The sequence below is a fragment of the Delphinapterus leucas genome, chromosome 9 (assembly GCF_059928025.1).
Source record: "Delphinapterus leucas isolate spDelLeu-1000000601 "Yukka" chromosome 9, BTC_Dleu_Yukka2, whole genome shotgun sequence".
Taxonomy (NCBI): domain Eukaryota; kingdom Metazoa; phylum Chordata; class Mammalia; order Artiodactyla; family Monodontidae; genus Delphinapterus; species Delphinapterus leucas.
In genome coordinates, this window is record NC_143137.1 from 13,454,657 (window position 1) to 13,477,455 (window position 22,799).

General features: G+C 44.4%; 1 protein-coding gene across 1 annotated transcript in view; it reads left to right on the forward strand.

The window, feature by feature from the left end:
• DENND2A (DENN domain containing 2A) overlaps window positions 1–22,799 on the forward strand; it is a 103,250-nt gene that overhangs the window by 55,182 nt on the left and 25,269 nt on the right. The window contains exons 6-12 of the mRNA XM_089917316.1: window positions 5,342–5,542; window positions 11,512–11,605; window positions 12,071–12,121; window positions 13,435–13,622; window positions 18,091–18,200; window positions 19,151–19,220; window positions 20,323–20,400. Of these exons, the coding sequence (XP_089773442.1) occupies window positions 5,342–5,542; window positions 11,512–11,605; window positions 12,071–12,121; window positions 13,435–13,622; window positions 18,091–18,200; window positions 19,151–19,220; window positions 20,323–20,400 (792 nt within the window). The remainder of the gene's footprint in view (window positions 1–5,341; window positions 5,543–11,511; window positions 11,606–12,070; window positions 12,122–13,434; window positions 13,623–18,090; window positions 18,201–19,150; window positions 19,221–20,322; window positions 20,401–22,799) is intronic.

Sequence of the window (22,799 nt, forward strand, 5' to 3'; positions counted from 1 at the left end):
GTAAATAAAGTTTTATTGGAACACAGCCAAGCTCATTTGTTTACGTATTGTCTGTGGCTGTTTTTGCACTACAGTGGCAGCGTTGAGTAGTTGTGACAGAGACAGTATAGGCCACAAAGCCTAATATATTTACTGTCTGGCCTTTTAGAAACAGCTTGCTGATTCCTGCTGGCTTCACATCCTCACTTTCAAAGGCCTTCTACAGGCAATTCTGTCTTCATTGTTGACCATCTTTCCATCTGTTTCACTGCACTGGCTGTAAACCCCGAAGATACTCTTGGTTTTATTTGCTCTTCCTCGACTCTATTCCTGTTCTCAGATTGTGCTTGTTATACATGATAATGCTCTCCCCGACAGCCCACTAAGCCTTTTTATCAGTTAAGAAGCTAATGAGGGCTTCCCTGGTGGCGCAGTGGTCGCCTGCCAATGCAGGGGACACGGGTTTGAGCCCTGGTCCAGGAAGATCCCACATGCCGCGGAACAGCTAAGCCCGTGCACCACAACTACTAGCCTGTGCTCTAGAGGCCATATGCCACAACTACTGAACCCACGTGCCACAACTACTGAAGCCTGTGCGCCTAGAGCCCGTGCTCCGCAACAAGAGCAGCCACCGCAATGAGAAGCCCGCGCACCACAACGAAGAGGAGCCCCCCCTCGCCGCAACTAGAGAAAGCTCGTGTGCAGCAGCGAAGATCCAACGCAGCCAAAAATAAATTAAATAAATAAATATTAAAAAAAAAGAAGAAGAAGCTAATGAAATTCCACCCCCTCATGAAAACTCCCTAGACATTTGGTGGCTTCCTTTGGGTGCTCTGGGACACACCAGGCCCCCTCTCCAGCAGCATGACCCCTGGAAGATGCAACCCCTACACAGCCTCCACCAGGTCTCTTCACACCCTTTAGAAAGTCATGTGCTGTGTTTTCCTTCCTTTCCGTTTTCTTTATTCTCAGCCCTTTTCATAGGTCAAAACTTCTTTGAACAAACTCTATCACAATCTAAATCTCTAATAAAAACAGATACCTGCTTTTTGCCAACAATTTGGTATGAGATTCCAATGCAGTGAAAGAACTGGGGCCATTTCCTTGGATTTCATTGCAGATGGAGTTTGGTCTTGAAGAAGACTTGTCATTATTCCTTCTTCTGTGCTGCTTTAATTATTAAGAAGCCCATAGAGAGCAAGTCAGGCCAGCCTCTTCTACTCAGGGCTTGTGGTGCTCTGCAATTGATTGCTCCCTATAGACCCATGATGACACAGGAGGAGGCCACCTGAGAAGGCTGGGAGTCTTTATTCCTGGAAATCTTTAAAAAGGTTCTGGAGGGCTTCCCTGGTGGCGCAGTGGTTGAGAGTTCGCCTGCCGATGCAGGGGACACGGGTTCGTGCCCCGGTCCGGGAAGATCCCACATGCCGCGGAGCGGCTAGGCCCGTGAGCCATGGCCACTGAGCCTGTGCGTCGGGAGCCTGTGCTCCGCAACGGGAGAGGCCACAGCAGTGAGAGGCCCGCATACCGTGAAAAAAAAAAAAAAAAAAAGCTTCTGGAGTTATTGATACATAGTGTTTGGAACTAAATAAGAATGGAGAAACCAAAGGAACAAAATAAAACTATTCTATGAGAGTTTAAGATATGATAAATGTGGTCTTATAAATTGATAGAGAAAGAAAGGCTCATTTATTAAATGGAATAGGGATAAGTTAGCTTGAAGGAAAAAATCAGTTTAGACTAACGTACAATAAAATAAATTACAAATGGATTAATGAATAAAATATATTCGAAATAAACGAAGAAAATCCAAAAGAAAATGGAATTAAATATATATTAAACCTTTAAGAAGGTATTGTTTTTCTAGGGAAAGAAAGAAGAGAGTAATCACAAAGGAAAAGATGATCAGATTTTCATACATAGAAATGCTATGTGGGGAATTCTCTGGCAGTCTAGTGGGTAGGACTCCAACCTTTCAGTGCCGTGGGCCTGGGTTTGATCGCTGGTCGCAGAACTAAGATCCTGCAAGCAGTGAGGCCAAAAAAAAAAAAAAAAATGCTCTGTGAAAAATTCCACATAACCAAAATAAAAATACAAACAAATCACACGGGAAAAACAGACTTGCAGCAAAACTGACAAATAGTTCATATCTGTTCTATATAGGGAGCTCATCCAAAATAATAATAAAAACACTAGGATCCCAAAGAATAAACAGGAAAAGAACATAAACAATATAATAAAGAAAAATGCAGTTAGAACATTAAAGTATGAAAAAATGTCGATGTCGTAAGAAAGAAAAACTTATACTGAATGCCTATTGTGTATCAGGTACTCTGCTAGATACCTTTATCTCATCTAATTCATTAGGTAATTTTTAAAAAGAGACATTGCAGTTATAATTATGGTATCATAAAACATGCATCTGGAAGTACCTTTAGAGAACATGTGGTCAGAGCTGTTTAAAATCTTTATTAATTTTCCTTATTTTATTGAGTAGTTATTACATTCATATCATTCAAAATTTTAGTATGAAAAGTATCAATGAAAAGTCTTTATCTCACCCCTGTCTCTCTCCCCAGAGCAACCACTGTTAGTTTTTTGTGTATACTTCCAGAACTGTCCTATGCCTATACCAGCAGAATAGCTCCCCAACACACACACACCAGCATACTATACCAGCTATTCTACACCTTACCTTTTATGCTTAACAATATATAAATGAGAGAACCTTCTATACCAGTCCATTAAGTTTTTTTATACCTGCATTGTATTCTACTTTATGGATGTACCATAATTTGACCAGCTTCTACTGATGAACCTGTAGGTTGTTTCCAGTATTTTGTGTTTACAAACCATGGCACAGTGTACGGTATACTTTCCTTGTACAATATAACTTTGCATAAGTATGAGCATATCAGTAGGACAAATTCCTACAGGTGGAATTACTGGGTCAAAGCATATATGTATTTGTACTTTTGTTGACACTGCTAGATTGCCCTCTGTAGAGATGTACCAATTTCCATTCCCACCAACAGTGTATGAAAGTGTGAAAGTGATTTTATTCCATCACTTTCATCACTACAGTGAGTTATCAAATTTTTTAATCTTTGCTAATCTTTGAGTGAAAAATGTTTCTTCAGTACATGAAAAGATGCCCAACATCACTAATTATTAGAGAAATGCAAATCAAAACTAGAATGAGGTATCACCTCACATCAGTCAGAATGTCCATCATCAAAAAACTACAAACAGACACTTCCCTGGTGGCGCAGTGGTTAAGAATCCGCCTGCCAATGCCGGGGACACGGGTTCGATCCCTGGTTTGGGAAGATCCCACATGCCGCGGATCAACTAAGCCCATGCACCACAACTACTGAGCCTGCACCCTAGAGCCTGTGAGCCACAACTGCTGAGCACACCCGCCACAGCTACTGAAGCCCACACGCCTAGAGCCCGTGCTCCGCAACAAGAGAAGCCACCACAATGCGAAGCCCGCACACCGCAACGAAGAGTAGCCCTCACTCTCCACAACAAGAGAAAGCCCATGCACAGCAACGATGACCCAATACAGCCATAAATAAATAAATAAATAAATAAATCTTTTAAAATCTACAAACAGTAAATGCTGGAGAGGGTATGGAGAAAAGGGAACCCTCCTACACTGTTTGTGGGAATGTAAATTGGTACAGCCACTATGGAGAACAGTATAGATGTTCCTTAAAAGACTAAAAATAGAGCTGTCTTATGATCCAGCTATCCTACTCCCGGGAATATACCCGGAGAAAACCATAATTTAAAAAGATACATGCACCCCAATGTTCACTGCAGCACTCTTTATAATAGCCAAGACATGGAAGCAACTTAAATAAATGCCCATCGACAGAGGAATGGATAAAGATGTGGGGGACTTGCCTGGTGCCTCAGTGGTTAAGAATCCGCCTGCCAATGCAGGGACACGGATTCGAGCCCTGGTCCAGGAAGATCCCACATGCTGTGGAGCAACTAAGCCCGTGCGCCACAACTACTGAGCCTGCGTGCCACAACTACTGAAGCCTGCATGCCTAGAGCCCATGCTCTGCAACAAGAGAAGCCACCACAATGAGAAGACCACGCACTGCAACGAAGACCCAACGCAGCCAAAAATAAATAAATTAATTAATTAAAAAAAAGAAGATGTGGTACGTATATACAACGGAATTTTACTTAGCCATAAAGAAGAAGGAAATAATGCCATTTGCAGCAACATGGATGGACCTAGAGATTGTCATACTGAGTGAAGTAAGTCAGACAGAGAAAGACAAATATAATATTGCTTATATGTGGAATCTAAAAAAAAAGGTACAAATGAACTTATTTACAAAATAGATACCCACATTGGTATCCATTGGTACATAGAGTACCAATTGGTACATAGAGTCACAGATGTAGAAAACAACCTTATGGTTACCAGGGAGTTGGGGGTTAGGGATAAATTGGGAGATTGGGATTAACGTATACACACTAGTATATATAAAATAGATAACCAGTAAGGACCTACTGTATAGCACAGGGGCCTCTACTCAATACTGTATAATGAGACCTATACGGGACCTATACGGGAAAATAATCTAAAAAAGAGTGGATATATGTATATGTATAACTGATTCACTTTGCTGCACAGCAGAAGCTAACACAACAGTATAAATCAACTATACTCCAATAAAAATTTTTTTTAATGTTTCTTCAGTGGAGTTTTAATGTTTTTTTTTTCTGATTGAGTGAAGCTAAGAATCTTTTATATATATAAAAGTTGTTATATTTCCTTTCCTGTAAACTTTCAATTCTCATCTTTTGCCTGTTTTTCTTGAGTTGTTAGTCTTCTTCTCATTAATATGTAGTATGTATTAGAAAAATGATTCTATAAGTCGCAAATTTTTTAAATTGGTTTTTTGTTTGCCTTTTGACCTTAAAGCAGCTCATTTTTAGAAATAAGACACTGAGGCCCAGAGAAGTGAAATTCCTTGTATAGAAGGCACTCAGCTTACCAGTGGCAGGGACAAAGCTATGCTTAGGTCTTGTGACTCCCGGTACATTGTATCAGAAAGCCTCATTTGCAAAGTAAGGGATTGAGCCAGGTGAGTTCCCACTTGTCTAAAAAGAGACTGGATTAGACTTGCATCCTTTATCATGCTCATTTTCCATAATTGAATGATAAGTGTTTATTGAGCACTTAAGAATAGCATAGGCAGACTCAACATACCCTTGGGAACATAGACCAGCTTCCCTTCTTGATCTTCTTGGTCTCCATCACTGCCACCACCAGTTACCTCTCATTTAGTCCCTTTGTATTTACTTACTCTTCTTTCTTCCTCTCCCCTCACAGCAGTCCTTGTCCAAACCTGCTTTTTTCCGGCAAAATTCAGAAAGGAGGAACTTCAAACTGCTGGACACTAGGAAGCTGAGTCGGGATGGCACTGGGTCCCCTTCTAAAATCAGCCCTCCCTCCACCCCCAGCAGTCCTGATGACACTTTCTTTAACCTCGGAGACCCACAGAACGGCAGGAAGAAGAGAAAGATACCCAAGGTAAGGCTTACAACAAGCTTCGTGTTCAGATGTGCACTCCCCCTTCCCTGCAAAGGAAGGCTGCAGAGGAGTCTGGGCAGAGATCAAATCACTGGACCCTTCTTCCTGCTTCACCACAGGCCGGGTAGACACGGTGAAGCCAGCAGGCTGAGATATCTGGCCCTTTGTCAGAGTAATTGTGGTGGTCCTGTAGCCTTCCTCTCAGCCATCCCTCTCCCTACCTTGATCACTCTTAGGATACCAACCTGTGCTTCCAGGACCCAGCCTCAAAGGGCCGCATCTCCCTCCTTCATGGCCTCAAAAAGCAGAGCTCCATCCCTCGTGCTCTGACTCAGACTCCGTCACCTCCCACTGCAGAGGTGGCACCACATGGAGGCTGCGCTCCAAGGGAGCACTTGTCAAAAATACATCTTTTCTGGCTCTTTTCAGCCCCAAAGGCAAAACGTGCCTAAGGGCTTGGATGTGCATCTCATGTGGCCGCTGTTGCTGTTACATTTCCTTTGCTCAGTCCAACCCCTGCAGTGCCTGTCATTCTTCTTTGGCCACTTTGATACCAACTTCCCTCAGGAACTTTTAGAGCAGGAATTCTTCATTTCAGAGTACATGGATGGACTTTAGGGGATCATGAAACCCACAAAATCATGTAAAACTGTATGGATGAGTTTGGGGGGATAAAAGGAAGAGGGGGTGGGTTGTCTGTGGGTTTCATCAGATTTCTCAAAGTGACCCGTTGACCTGAAAGTCCAGGGACATTTTCACAAGCCAGTCCCTCCTGACCCAGTTTGGTTAATCAGTGCTTTGAGCCATAATATCACCCTTGCCCCCCACATTCTTATTCAAGTGAAATTAAGTCACCTGGACAATGAAGAGGGCATTCTGGGGGCTTCCCTGGAGGTCCAGTAGCTAAGACTCCGCACTTCCACTGCAGGGGGCACGGGTTTGATCCCTGCTCGAGGAACTAAGATTCCCCAAGCTGCACAGCGCAGCCAAAAAAAAAAATGCATTCTGAAGGGTGAGGGCGGTTAGGCTCAGGTGGGCAAGAGAAGACCTATCACCTGCAGCCCAGCAGTGGGGTTGCAGGTGGAACAGGGGAGAAGATGTCTTGCTTTGTGTTGTTGATGGAGGGCAGGAGTCAGGCCTCGTTCCCCTTCCTGTTCTCCTGGTTGCCTCGCGCCACCTGGGGCACAGTGCAGGTTGCATATTGATCATTGGATGCTGGCTGAATGAACTCCCACTAGTACATGGATACCAGTCTCCCTCGCCCCTGGTGGAATCGCTTTCTGTCTCCCTTTGGCTGTCTTTCAGTCACTGTCTTAACTCTCCTCTTCTTGTTCTGGCATGACTCACACATATCTGTAATGTCAAAACCCTGCAATAGTGAAATAATTACAAGTGGCTATTAACATCTATACAGCCTCACTGTTATTTTAGCAAATTAAACAGGAACAGTCAAATGAATCAGCTGAGTTTAAAAGAGTTTTGATACAACTCTAAGTTTGACTAGGTATCTCTTAATAAGCATTTAACCTCTATCTTCTACCCCTGCGCTTTTACCCATCACTTCCCCATTTATACTATTTTAATATTTTAAAAAGATTTTTTGATATTGAGGGGAAGAGAATATGTGTGCATATTTTATATAAAATATGTGTGCATATTTTATATATTTTATATAAAAGTAGAGAGGCGGAGATAAAGGTAGACCTATTTCTGCCACTTCATATGAGTTTAACTTGCAAGCAGCAGTTTGTTCCCTCTTACTTTGTTGCCTGAAATTGAAGTGAGTTTCCCCACTTACGTAGTGCCCAGGCAGTTACTCAAGTAGGGTTTGGCAGGTGTAATCAAATCTGGAGAAAAATCAGCAACAAAAAAACAACAAAATCTTATTAAAATTTTAGTCATAAAGGTGAAGTACACAATTCTTCAAAGGAATGTTTAAAAAGAAAACAAATGACTAATTACAGGGACTTCGCTGGTGGCGCAGTGGGTGAGACTCCGTGCTCTCAAGGCAGGGGGCCCAGGGTTGATTCCCTGGTCAGGGAACTAGATCACACATGCATGCTGCAACTAAGAGTTTGCATGACACAACTAAGGAGCCCGCCTGCTGCAACTAAGACCCGGCACAACCAAATAAACAAATAAATATTTCTTTAAAAATGACTCATTACAGTCTATTAGAAGTCTCATGAATCCTCAGTTCTGTCACTTGCTACTTAATCTTAACCTAGGCTTGTCCTTTCCAAATGCTTTGAATCCTTTACTTGAAGTCAAAGTTTCTTTTTCAGGCACATTCATGACTTCCAGGTTTTGGAACCTTAAAGCGTTTGCTATCCAAAACCCTTGCTTTTGTGTTTTTATCTAGCAAGTAGGACTTAATGGTCTACTCACAACTCGTCAGTTAATGGGTTGGTTGGTGTTCCTTCAGCTGCCTCTGCTGTAACGTGTAACATGAGTCCCTTCTGGAAGTATGGATGCTTCCCTTGATTTCTCCCGCCTCAGCCCTAAGAGGAATGAAGGTCCCAGTGGAGGAGGGGAGAGAGAAAGAGACAGCCCTTCCCTATATTCTCCTAGCAACCCTGTACCTTCATTAACGTGGCAGCTGAAATGGAGCAGTTAATTACACAGTGGTGTGATGTCCCCAGGTTTCATGAAACATTGTGCTGTCCTTTATAATGAGAAGTGAACTCCCCCTCAGCACTGTAGCAGGCTTATGTGGAATCCTTTGTTTCTTAGGCAGCCATCATAGGCAGAATTAGGTCCCAGATGACTCTCTGTCTGAAACAGACTGTCTTCCAAATGAGCTTATAGTTAAAAATGTTTGTTTTCAACTTTTAAAAAGTTTCTAAAAAGGCCAATATTTCTAGTACAGAACACTTTTGTTTCTTTTTCAGAACACTTTTAAACAACAAAACTTATCTCCTGTTAAAGTTCAATTATGTGAAAGCCTGTTTAAGTTTTTCTCCCTGGGGAAATTTTTTTTAAATAAAAAGGAACAAAGATTTATTAACTGAAGTATATATATGGCTTCCACTTACTCCATGACCTGATTTAAAATGAGAAAAACCTTCTCTGTCACATTATTTATACTACTTACATAGCACTCATGAATTGTCTTATAGTTACGAATGCACCTTCGTCCTTCCTATTAGCATGTAAACTCCCTGAGAATGTGTGCCATGTCCCATATATCCTTTTATCCCTCACAGCTCCTAGCAAAATCCCTTGCACATAGGAGATGCTCAGTATTCATTCAACAAATTAATAATTAACAAATATTTATTGAGTACCTACTGTGTGCCAGGCCCTGCTCCATCCCATACAGGTACTGTGACAGCAGTAAATAAAAGTGACAAAAATTCCTGCCTGCATGGAGCTTACAGTCTAGTGTTCATTTTATTTAAACAAATGGAAGGATATTAACTATATTGTAAATGTCTTCTTTCTAGTTAATTTTTGGATATTTTGGGGGGAGATTTTGAAAAGGTTTAAAAATTTCCTTCTCTCCAAAAACAATTTGACCTAGCAACTCATTATTTACCTGTATTTTTTTTTTGCGGTACGCGGGCCTCTCACTGTTGTGGCCTCTCCCGTTGCGGAGCACAGGCTCTGGACGTGCAGGCTCAGCGACCATGGCTCACGGGCCCAGCCGCTCAGCGGCATGTGGGATCTTCCCGGACCGGGTCACGAACCTGTGTCCCCTGCATCGGCAGGCGGACTCTCAACCACTGCGCCACCAGGGAAGCCCTGCCTTTTTTTTTAAAATCGTGATAAAATATACATAACATAAAACTTACCGTTTTAACCATTTTTTAATGTATAGTTCAGTGGCATTAAGTACATTCACATTGTTCTGCAACCGTCACGCTGCACCTATTAAACACTTAACTCCCCATTCCCCCCTCCCCCCAGCCCCTGGCAACCACCATGCTACTTTCTGTCTCTATGAATTCGACTACTCTAGGTACCTCGTATAAGTGGTGTCATACAATATTTGTCCTTTTGTGACTTATTTCACTTAGCATGAAATCCTCAGGGTTCATTCACGTTGAAGCATGTGTCAGAATCTCCTTCCTTTTTAAGGCTGAATAATATTCCATTGTATGTACATGCTACATTGTGTTTATCCATTCATCCATCAGTTGACATTTGGGTTGTTTTCACTTCTTGGTCCTTGTGAATAATACTGTTGATACGGTGTCTTCTTGCATGGGAAATGGGGTTAGTGTTACATCCCACTAGTTAGAACATGCGGGAAAAGAAAAGAAGGCCAGTTCAGGGGTGTGAGCTCTCAAGGAGATGGCTGGTTCGTGAGAGCAAATATAAAGAGCTTCCACATGGCAGGGATTTGGGGGTGAAGGCAGAGGCCTCAGTCGGGTCAGGTTCACGGTTAGGGAAGAGGAGTTCACACCGAGAGCTGGCAAGGCCAGGGCTGGCCTTCCCGTCAGGAGCCAGAGGGCGCAGATGACCGAGGCTATGGCAGGGCCGTATCAGTGAGAGTCCGCAGAGCTGGGGGGACGGAACCCAGGCCGGTCACAAGGAGGCCTTAAGAATAAGCCACCCTCCTCTCTGGTGGGCCAGTGCTTGTAGAGAGGAGCTGGTGAACTACTTTAGGGAGGGGATCGAGGAGTAGGGGGCAGAGGTGGGTATTAGCAACTGTCCCTGACGGGTACGCATCACCCAGTTTACCATAGCATACCCGCTCCTGTTCTTCCCAATGTATGAAAGAATTTTCAACCTTTCAAGGCAGCAACTTACAGACAGCTCCCCTTTAAAGTCACTAGTTGGTTTGTGTCGATTATGCATGGGTAGACTTCCCTTTCTCCTAACCAGGTGGAACCCAGGAAGCTTATACTGTTTTTTTTTTTAATTTACTTTTGGCTGCCTTGGGTCTTCGTTGCTGCGCGCAGGCTTTCTCTAGTTGCATTGAGCGGGGGCTACCCTTCATTGCGGTGCGCGGGCTTCTCATTGTGGTGGCTTCTCTTGTTGCAGAGCACGGGCTCTAGGCGCACGGGCTTCAGTAGCTGTGGCTCATGGGCTCAGTAGTTGTGGCTCGTGGGCTCTAGAGCACAGGCTCAGCAGTTGTGGTACACGGGCTTAGTTGCTCCACTGCATGTGGGATCTTCCCAGACCAGGGCTCAAACCCGTGTTCCCTGCATTGGCAGGCGGATTCTTAACCAGTGTGCCACCAGGGAAGTCCAGGAAGCTTCTTCTCTTGAAAGTTGCAGGTGGTGCCGTAAAGCCTGAAGGGAAGTGACCCAGGGCCTCAGTCACCAGACGGTTCTGCTATAGCCAGTCTGGAGGATGTGCTGCTTACTAAGGTGTCTGCTGAGCAGCTCGGCTTCTGAGCGCCAGAGAGGTCATGAAAGGCCTCAGCAAGTCTGCGGCCAGTGTGTCCTCTGCAGGAAGGACGGTGTGCCCGGTACACGGCACTCCTCCCTGCAGTCCTGAGCTCAGACTCAAGAGCCACCGCAGTCCCTGGTCCCTTCCTGCTGCTCAGACACTCTTTGGCATGGTGCCTATGAAAGGGACCCTGCCTGGGAACATTTTTTTTTCTGTCTCTTTCTTTCCTTGTTTTGCTTTGGGGGCAAAAGCTCCTTCCCAAACCACAGTTACGTTTCACTATCAGGGCCGGGGGGTGGGGGGGCTGAGCGGCGGGGAGCAGCCATCACACCATTTAGCCAATGAAATCGTCTCCCTCTGTGTCTCAGCTGGGTGCGTTAGCATATTCAGACGACACCCGCCCATACATCAGTGAGGCTGGCAGCGTCCTTCAGTGTTCTTGACAGTCATGCTTCTATCTGGCCCAGAGGAATGACTGAAAGACACCGGCGGGCCAGTGGGAAATATCTCCCCCCACCCCCTTTCCCTGGCCCGCCACCCTCCTAAAAGAGAATGGGCAGCGAAGGAATCCCAGCTGCCACAGGGAGGAGACTGCTCACACTGGCTTTTCTTCTCCCCGTGTCTGGCAGCTGGTGTTGCGAATCAATGCCATTTATGAGGCCCGGAGAGGAAAGAAACGGGTGAAGAGGCTGTCCCAGTCCACGGAGAGCAACTCAGGAAAAGGTAGGCCCCGCCACCATCCCTTCTCCCCCAAGAATCTGAAAACAGAATCTTCCTAGAAGTGGCTTCCTGTTGTTTGGGGTTGACTCAGCAAGGAAGAGAACAAGTTGGGGACTTTGGAAATGTCCCCCACCATCCTGTCTCCCTGTGTATCCATCAGGTCAGCCTAGGGCTGCATGGTCTGACCTCACCATGGGAGCAACCTTCTTTGCTTAATATACATTAAAGGGGCCAGTATCTTTTGCTGTATTTATATAGGTACCATCTGAACTAAAGCCAAATTAATTTGGAAACACATGTAGTTGGACAAAGACATAGTTTGTTCATTACATTTGAATAGACAAAAAGAAAACAGCCCCTCTGAACTAGAAGTCTTGGATTTGTGCTACCACATATAAAAAGTTTCCTGCATTAGAAAAACCCACACTTGCAACTTTCTTCCTTTTGTTGTTGTGTTTTTTTGTCTAGTGACAGATGAGAACAGTGAGTCTGACAGTGACACCGAGGAGAAGCTGAAAGGTGAGAAGAGCAGTTGCTGTGCAGGGCGCGTGCAGGTGACTAGGAAGCTGCGAAGGTAGCCCTTCCTGTTCAGTGTGAGGGACGGGACACAGTGGCCTTGCACGAGCTTGTTGGACAAGTCGTGAAAGTCTGAGCCTGGCCAGAGTGGGCCTGTTCGGTCCCTGAGCCTACAGCTCAGTTCTAGAGATCCAGGGTGGCTACCACTGCAGTGACACCCCGTTCCTGTGCCTTTCCGTTATGTCATAGGTGTTTCTCACACCTGTGTAAGGTACAGCGTGCTGGCCTGGGACTCCAGAGACCTGGGGCTCTTGCCCTACTCCTGGCTCTGTGATCTGGAAGAAATCACTTGAGATCCAGGGCCTCTAGTTCCTCATCTGTCAAATGAAGTCGCTGAAATTATTGATCCCTGTGGATCTAAATTTGGTGATCTCAGTCTAGGCTTTAGTGAGTTTTCCACAACTTTTCAGATCCTAGGGGGGAAGCCAAAGAAAGCCATAGTCCAGGGCTGCTCAGTGAGGTGATGGGGACCCATCTGCTCAGTGGCCTTGCCTCATTTGCCTCCAGCACCCACCTGCTCCCACCTCTGGAATGAAGCCAGTCACTTCCATTGCACAGAATGGTGGCAGGAGAGAAGGCAGATGGGGTTCCTGAGTTAGTCAGGTCTCTGCCAGTTGAGCCACATGGAATGTTTTCAAAGCTCCCAGCTCCAAAAGCTCTAGGGTCTGGATTTTGTCACATCCCCCAAACTGAAAGCTGAAGAAAGTGAGTGAAGGGAGGAGTCCCCACCCCATCTGACAGAGGAACCCAAGGGTCACTCAAGCCGCAGCCCTAAGTCCAGACAGCAGATCCCACATTCCAGGCTCCTGCACCCCGATTAGCCTGGTGGCCTGGCAGGTGTTGCTCCAACTAGAACTCTGGCAAGAATCCCAAATAAAGAGCTTTGTACTAATTTGTTAAATGTGGGAACACTCTTTTAGGATTAGAAAAAGTTCTTTGAGCTAGGAATTACACAACGTGTTGCAGCTCTGTGCAATTCCACATTGGGGGTGAGTCATTTTCAGGCGTTCTCTCCCTCCCTCCCTCCCTCCCTCCCTCCCTCCCTCCCTCCCTCTCTCTCTCTCTCTCTCTCTCTCCCTCCCTCCCCCTCCCTCCCTCCCTCCTTCCTCCCTCCCTCCCTCTCTCTCTCTCTCTCTCTCTCTCTCTGTCTCCCTCCCTCCCTCCCTCTCCCTCCCTCTCCCTCTCCCTCTCTCTCTCCCTCTCTCTCTCTCTCTCTCTCTCTCTCTCTCTCTCTCCCCCCTCTACTCCCTCTCTAGCCCACAGCCAGCGCCTGGTCAATGTGAAGTCACGCCTGAAGCAGGCTCCAAGATACCCATCACTGGACCGGGAGCTCATCGAGTACCAGGAGAGGCAGCTCTTCGAGTACTTTGTGGTCGTGTCTTTGCACAAGAAGCAGGCTGGCGCTGCGTATGTGCCCGAACTCACCCAGCAGTTCCCTCTGAAGGTACAGGGTGGGCCAAGCGTCTGCAGCCTGCCAGGGACTGCAGCATTCTTGACAAAATCTTATTGGTACTCACGGTTTCAGGGAGGTACAGGAGCCCAAGGAACATTCAGTGCTTAGAATTTCAAAAATGGGTCCTAATTAAGGTATATCAAATGAAAAAAACCGCTGCTGGAGAATTTGCGAGGTCCGAGGAGGTGTGAGAGTCAAGACTCAAAGCAGGGACAGAAATACTTAGCCCCTTCCTCTGGTCGCTGTGCTGACTGTACTACCCTCTTCATCCTCCCCATCTCCTTATCCAGCCACATCTCTTCCCAACCTGTCCTGGAAGCTTCTTTCCATCAGCCGCACAACTCTCCCTAAGGAGTGTCGTGTTTGTGTCCATGCTACACACCCTACGTGCCCTGTGTGCCTCTGTATGTGTGTATGCACGAGAATCCTGTTCTCTGCTCACATGGGTCCTGGCTATGTGGATGTGGCTTTACCATATATTAAATTATGGCTCCTAAAATGAAACGGCACTCAATAAAGCTGAAAATGACATGGCCTAGAATATATAAATTATTCTTAGCCTTTGACATCAGTAATAAAGAGCTTCCACCACATTCTAATTGAGTTCAGCCAGAATTTACTGAGACCCTTTTACTTTCAAGCTGTTTTCTGCTTGGCCCCAGGGCATTACAAAGATGAGCAAAATGTGTTTCCTGTCCTCAAGGAGCTTACACTCTGATAGGAGGGCATGAGATAAGCCTACAAAGACTCACGAGGTCAATGTGACAGTCTCTGTACAGTTCATACAATGCAGGTGCGCAGAGACAGGAAAAGGAGAGGGCGCTCATGTCCTAGTCCCATCAGGGCCTCTCTTTGCTGCCACCACCCAAGCATAATCCCAGCATCTACCGAGACCTAGGTTCCAGCTGTCCCTCTCCTTTCTCAAGCCAGCCTTCCTTCTGTCCTGCACACTGGGTTCCAGCACAGCAATCAAGTCTTCTGCTTGGAGTTTAGGATGGAAATATGTATAACTGAAATAAACCACAGGCACCAGCCCTCCACACCGGCACTTATTCCACTTCCTCTATCTGAGCTCCAGGGATGATGCTCTGAAAACCCCAGTGCTATGGGTGTGCCCATATTTAGTTGAGAACCACACTTGCACCAACGCATGAAGGACTGTCCTATTATTTTATTTACTTCCTTTGGGGCATAGCACAATGTTATACATATAGCAATACTTAACCAGTGTTCCAGGAATAAAAGCATTAATTTGTGAATGAATTAATGAATCAACCTAACTATTGAATGCTTGAGTTTCCAACATGGAATCTCCAGACTCTTAGACATCACATTAAAACTTTTTTTAAAGAGTGGAAAGTTGCATAGTCACTGTTGAAAGGGGGACTAATCCAGAAATGTATAAAGAAAAGAGCCATCTCTAATCCCACGGAAATCATCACTGTTAGCATTTTATTGTGTTTTCTTCCAGTCTTTTCTCATAGTATGATTTTCTTACAAAACTGAGATCATACATTGTGTAATTTCCGTGTCGTTTTATAAACCTGTCGTTGTTTATAAACATATTTAATACAAATTCTAAAACATCATTTTTGAAATTACATAATGCTGCATTATGTGGGTATACCCTAATCTTTTTTTTTTTTTAATAAATTTATTTATTTATTTATTTTTGGTTGCATTGGGTCTTTGTTGCTGCGCACGGGCTTTCTCTAGTTGCGGCGAGCGGGGGCTACTCTTCATTGCGGTGCGCGGGCTTCTTGTTGCAGTGGCTTCTCGTTGCGGAGCACAGGCTCTAGGCGCGCGGACTCAGTAGTTGTGGCTCACGGGCTCTAGAGCGCAGGCTCAGTATTTGTGGCGCACGGGCTTAGTTGCTCCGCGGCATGTGGGATCTTCCTGGACCAGGGCTCGAACCCGTGTTCCCTGCATTGGCAGGCGGATTCTTAACCACTGTGCCACCAGGGAATCCCCTACTCTAATCTATTTAACCACTCTCTTTCTGTTGGAAATGTATCTTGCTGCCGGTATTTCTTTAGATATGTATTTTTAATGTTACGCTGATCATCCTTTATATGCATTTTTGCATGCCAGGCTACTTTATATCTCCTTCCCTTCACTTGCTCCCTCTGTCAGAAGGCCCCTTTTCTCCTTCTGCCTTCTCACTTTTAACTCTTTTTCATGAGTTTTATCCTCCACCCCTATAGCCACTTTAATCAAGGTTTACACTCCATATTTGCACACTAGAGATCATGCCTGCTGTATTCCCTTAAAATGCTTGATATCTTGCAGTTATCTTTATGACAACTCATGGAGGTCAGGCTGTTTTCCAGCCATCTGTGATTGGTTGTATTTGTAAGAGAGATCTCTGCGGGCCACTTCCTATAAATGTGCTCCTGTGCATGTAAGAGCATGTATGTGCACATACGGTTTGATAACTCATACATTGATGACAATGTGTGTAAGCACATGTGTATATACACATATTTTTGGGTATCATGCAAGTGGTCTGAGGGTGGGTTCATCCAAATGGTGACTGGACCACGTTGAAAAGCACTAGAACTCATTTCTCTACAAGGCCTATGCTTCAGTTCTCTAATGCTGTTTCCACTGTGGAGAAATGTCATTGTTCCTTCCTTTTGTATTATTTATAGTTTGGGGTCCTTCACTCTGTGATGATTAATGACCCCTTCCAACAACTACACCCAGCTGGTATTTGCTTCTCTGCAAGACTCTCCAAGGGTAATCAAAAATTATTGCTTTGGCAACAGTCTGAGCTAGTGAATTATCAACTCAAAGACTGTTCCAGGACCATTTGTAAGCCTCTGAGTCATGGATAGAAGAGAGAACAATTATACAGAAAAGAAAGAGTGACTATTTGTTCTGAAGAAGAAAAACTAAAGGACAATTAATGACTGGCTTTCAGTCTACATATGGTGACTGTGTTTCACTCATTGATAGTTGTCTCAACCATTAACAGTAGCAGCTTTAGTTAAATTTGATCTAGCCTAAGGGGAATCATACTAGAAGTAGGTTTTCAAATTGAAAGCCATCAGCCCGGTGCTCTATTCTTTTGGATGCTCTCCAGAGACCTCCTTTCTCTGACGTTTCATGGCCTTGGGAAGGCTTGTAGATCCTCTGTGAAGGAGTCAAAGGTACTGTTGGCCTGCAGATGTCAGAAACTCTCTGCCAGCCTGGTTTAAGGTGGAGGCCAATGGCAAACTATGAGAAACAAAATAAGAAATTATGGAAAATATTATAGTAAGAATTTAGGTTAGACATTACAATTTCGTAACTTTAGAAATTCATACTCCACTCACTTCAAATATCTCATATTTCAAATGACTGAAGATAATTTTAGCATAATTTATTTTTCTTTAACTGTTTATAAAGGAAATTTAAAAAGTGTAAACCTGTCATCAACAACACAACGAAAGCCAACAATTCTTCCCAACACATTAGAAGTACCAATGTATAAGCTAACTGTGCTAATTATAAACTATTCCTTTTTGTATCCCAAACTTATACCTAGAGTGCCTTTGTTTTTCAATTGAGACAAAAAAACACACATAACATAAAATGCACCATCCCAACATCTCCATATGTAAAGTACAGTATGGTTAACTGCATCTGCATTGCTGTCCAACAGAATGGGATGCTTTTTTTTAGTGCAGGTAACCTGTTAAGACACAGAACAAGCAGACTCATGGCTTTAAATATCATCTCTAAATCAGACTTTATTGATTCATTCCATTTTGAAATGAGATGATGTTCATCCAGTCTGTGATATGTCAGATAAATCAGAGAGAGAGAGAAAGACAGACAGGCTAGAGATTAAGATCATTTTGATTCTCTACTAGATTCCATACTAGCTGTGTGATCATGGACAAATCACTTAACTTCCCGGGGCTTATTTTCTTATCTCTAAAATAAGAAGGTCAGGCTGGATGATGTCTAGTTTTCCTTTAGTTCTGACATTCAAAGCCTTCCTGAAATGAGTTAAATTTCACCATATAATGTAATTTAGCTGGATGTAGTCACTAAAAAGTGTTGTAAAACGTGTTTGCCTAGATCAAGGAGGGGCGCATTTGCCTGGGCCCAGAGGTCAGAAGACTGGATTTGAGGTTCTGCCTTGCAGATTCATGAGTCTCCGGTTTGGAAGGGATTGCTGTGACAGCGTTTCTTTATTGATTAAAATACTTACATTCCAGAATGTTCTGCACAGAGAACATTTCTCTAAAGCACACTTATTTTCTCCTCATTTCCCCCATAAGATTATAGTTGGAACTGCCCTGGGGACAAAAAGCCCCAAGCAGACCGAGCTGCAAACCCTCCTCAAAGTGGAGATTAAGGTGGCAGTCATGACTTCAGGAAGGTGGGAGATGAGCTCTTGCCAAGCATCTGCCTTACTCTCCGGTGCTGGGGTTTATTCTCCAATCTTCTCTCGCCCTTCTCCCTGCAGTTGGAAAGGTCTTTCAAGTTCATGAGAGAAGCTGAGGACCAGCTGAAGGCTATCCCCCAATTCTGTTTCCCTGACGCCAAGGACTGGACTCCTGTCCAGCAGTTTACCAGGTATGTGCTGGCATCCCCCTCCCCTCCTGCAAAGACTGAAGCAAGAACTAGAGGGGGTCATAGATGGTAGACCCCATAAGTCGGTCCTACTGTTAAGTGATCCTGGTGGGCCCGAGTGTAGCAATTTCCTCCACAGGTGTTTTTAAAACTTGCCTGGAGACAAGAATCACCTTGCTAAGTATGCAGATTCCCAGATCTCCCGCTCCACCTGGGAGTGTGTTTCATAAGCTGACGTGATGGGCAATAAGGTAATTCATAGCCTAGGAAAACATTGCCCGTCACTAATACTTGGCCAGTGCTCTGGAAATATTTCTTCAGTAGCCCATCCAGCTGTTACTCGGATTGTGATAAGTTTACATACATTTCTGCTTTAACCCATGTTGTTGGATACCAATATTTTTTTATCATGTTTCAGTAACTGACCAAACTCAGGAGGCTCCAAATCCTAAGTGTTTGAGGGATACTGAGTTCCTTGAAGTTGGCCCAGCAGTCTTTAGGGACGGTCCAGGCCTCGGGCTGGCCTGCACAGACAGTGCCTAGGAGAGCCGTGCAAGGGGCAGTTCCGAGAGGGGCACAGAAGTGTCCCACTCTTCCACTGCTCCCTCGCTGAGGCACATCCCTAGATCGCAGATGCCACCTCACTCCCGGGCTCAGATAATGACTGCTGTGTGCATGCAATGGGATGGCCCAGGTGATAGGATTATATGAGGGCTCAGGGTGAAAAGAAAATTCCTCACTTCCTCTCAGGACGCAGCGACACTTTAGATCTCCCTGTCCCTGACACAGACTCCAAAGCTGTAGGTGACCGGAGCCCCAGCCCAGAGATGGACAAGCCAGACAGCGAGCAGCCCTTTTTGACAGCCTCCTCCAGAATGTCCCCTGGTTGTTCAACGCGATGTGACTTTAGTTTTGTTTTGCTTTGTAACGCGCTTTCGTTTTCCCAACCACAGTGAAACATTCTCGTTTGTCTTAACTGGAGAAGATGGGAGCAGGAGGTTCGGTTACTGCCGAAGACTGCTGGTCAGTACGTCCTGCTCTCAGTCAGCAAGAGCTCTGTGCAGAGCCGGCGCTGGCTTCCTGAGGTCTCACTCACCACGTGCCACACGAGAAGGGACAGGAGGTGTAGCAAGTTTACCGGGGCAGTTAAAAACAGGAAGGAATATTTGGGGGTCCACGTGAGTCTTACTGGTAGACGGGAACATTGTCTGTCTCCTTTGGAAAGAAAATACTCTCTCCATTGTTTTCCCTGCCAAATAAATGACCTTTCTCTCCTCAAACCAAATGTCCTTTCTAATAAAGTGTGCTAAACAGACTTTGAGAGCTTACAGAGAACATTCATAATAGTTGTTAGGGCAGAAGAAGGATGGCTTTATTGTTTATGACGCAAATAATTTAAGTGTCTCCTTCAGAACATTAACCTATAAAAGTCAGAAACTTATTTCAATGAAATGATTTTGCCAAAACATTTAAGAACTGGTCTTTTTGAGGCCCATTTTGGGGACGATCTTCTGTAGTGGCAAATCATTTTCCACCGAGAGTATATTTTAGTCTTTTTATAAATAGGCTAATATAGTCAAGAATAATGCATGGCACATAGTGGCTGTTTAGTAATTAGTGAATAAAAAGTATGGATAATAATCGAAAAAGTTAAGTGGGATAATAAATTTTGTTGATATAATTACTTTAGAGTTTAAGTGTTGAGATTGTTTTCCTTTTTTGTTTTGAAAATTAAAAGTCAGTTTCCAAAAAGGATTTTCAGAAATGATTTCTCATTCGGACTTATTATAAGAATGATAAAGAATAAATAATTTCCTTGGGAGGAATTACAGTGATATGGGTAAACAAGTTAAGATTCCTTATTTTATGGTGCTATAGGCCATATTGAGCACCTGCTATGTGCACAACACTCTTGATTTGGTCCGTTTGGGAGAATTAAAAAATATGTCTACGTAACCAGAAGTGCTTTCACCTATAAGACGGGGTATTGGTAACTGCTTACCTCACTGATTTTCAAAAGCTATGGTGTATGGAAACAATAGGCACCATGTTAAAAACATTTGGGGTCTTTCCTCCCCTGAGATTGGTAACACTCATTGATTTCCTTGTGTTTCACTCCAAAAAGCCTGGTGGCAAAGGAAAGCGTCTCCCTGAAGTTTACTGCATCGTGAGCCGCCTGGGATGCTTCAGCCTCTTTTCGAAGGTGAGGACTTGGGCCTCAGAGAAGGGAGGGAGGGAATGCAGGGCAGGGCCCAGGAGGACACAGGAGACACCCTAACTCGTGTGACTTTTATCCTCTTATTCCCCCACCTGTTTTCCTTCCCACTTCTTCCTCCTCCCTTCCTTGAGCCTCATCTATTCTCTAAACTTTAGGAAAGGAAATGAGTTGATGAAGGTTGTGGCCCAGAAAGTGGGGGAGGGGAGAAGGTCAAAGTCATTGCAGTTGAGGATGGGAGGGGCAGAGGATCTCCCCAGAATATTCCATACGTTTTAATTTCCTTCTCTTAAGCATTATCTTTTGTCACATTGTGTGTTGTGTATATGTGTCGTGTGTGTATATCTGTTGTGTGTGTGCAAGATTTGTTATCGCAAGAGTGCTCTATCAAAATCTTAGTATAATTTGGTCCTTCTTTTTGGAAAATGAGCCAATATATCAAGACATAGGGATTGCCGTGGTGAATTGGCTTACCCACCCAAGTATTCCGGAATGGTGTGTAGGAGATAATTACTATGCTATATGATGCCAATCTCAAAAGTTAGGTATAATTCAACGTTTTTCCTGTGTTAACCAGACCTAAATATATAATCCATAAATTTTTTTTTTTGGCCACACCACACAGCATGCAGATCTTAGTTCCCCAACCGGGGATCGATCCCATGCCCCTTGCAGTGGAAGCCTGGAGTCTTAACCACTGGACCGCCAGGGAAGTCCCTCCATAAATTTTTTTAAAATCCTTCTTGAGCACGTATTTCAGTCTGAGCTTTCTTTTAGAGAATTGAAGTCCTACATCTGCTCTCCACGGATGTAAGCAACACTCCCTAAAAGCATTCCGAAACAAAAGTCTCCCTCCTGCCCACCCTCCTCCTGAACTCAGAGGAAGCCTGAATTATACTGATGTAGCGTGACCTCTTGCCACGGTAGAACTTGTATGCAAGTCTGAGGTAGTTAATGTTATCAGTGTAATCTGAGTCATGGTCTTACCTCCACTCCACGTGAAGTGGTAATCATTGTACATTAAAGTCAGTCATTTACAAGCTGCAGCACAGATATGCATTGCTGCTCATGCCAGTCTTCAACATGGGTTTGTTTAAACATGGAAATAAGGCTGTAGGTCATAGCCCTTGTTGTTGCAAGAATGCTTATGAATCTAGGAGCAAACAGCTGATGTGAGGTAGCCCAGCACCCAGGGGCAGCTTTGGGGTTCACATAAGCTGCATTGCTATGTCATGGGCAGGGGGTGCAGAGCAAGTAAACATCCTCACATACTCGTGTGATGCACAGTCCTGCATTTTCATGTCAGTTTTGTGACAGCATATGTTTTAAGACTGTAGTATGAAGACTTGCCAAAGATCACACAGCAAATATTCAGCATAGAACCATAGACAGAGCTTTGGCTAAATGATTCCAAAATCTCAAGCTATTTCTAGGTGAGGGACAAGGATAACTAAAATGGCAAATTGTCCTTTAGTACAGAAAGAGGAATCATGGATAAGAACAGCTCTCAGAATCTCTGAAGAAAGGCAGAAGTATTGCTACAATAATGCTATGTAACAAACGACCGTGGTGTAAAGCAGCCATCATTTACTCTCACAGAGGGGCAGGCAGCTGGGTTTCGGCTCTGCCGGTCTCCATGGGCTCACTCATGTGCTGCTAGTAGGCTGGGGGTTGGCTGATCTAGGCTGCCTGGGCTGTGCTTAAGGCTGCAAGTCTGGGTGCGGGTCTGCTCACACATCTGTCACCTCCCTTAGACAGTAAGCTGTCCCATGCGTGCTCTTCTCGCAGCTGTGGCAGGGGCATGAGAGGGCGAGCAGAAACACATAAGACAGGCCTCCTAAGGCCTGGGCTTAGAACTGGCCCACTGTCACTTCTGCCTCATTCTGCTGGCACAGTCGTCCTCAACCTTTTTCTCATTATTGATCCCCTAAGCAGCCTTTTTAGATATTTTTTTCTCAATTGCCTCCCCTCCCCATGGAATTATTTTTAATTTTTTGTCTTTTTATTGTGCTAAAATATACATAACATAAAATTTACCATTTTAGCCATTGTTAAGTGCACAATTGATTGGGGCATTATGTTTATTCACATTGCTGTGCAGCCGTCACCACCATCCTCTCCAGAACTTTTTCATCTCCTCAAACTAAAACTCAGTACCCATTAAACACTAACTCTCTGTTCCCTCCTCCCCCAGCCCCTGGCAACCACCACTCTACTCTACTTTCTGTCTCTTTTATGAATTCGACTCTAGGATCTCATGTTAAGTGGAATTATACACTATTTGTCCCTTTGTGTCTGGCTTATTTCACTTAGCACAGTGTTTTCAAGCTTCATCCATGTTGTAGCACGTATCAGTATTTTATTCCTTCTTATGGCTGAGTGATACT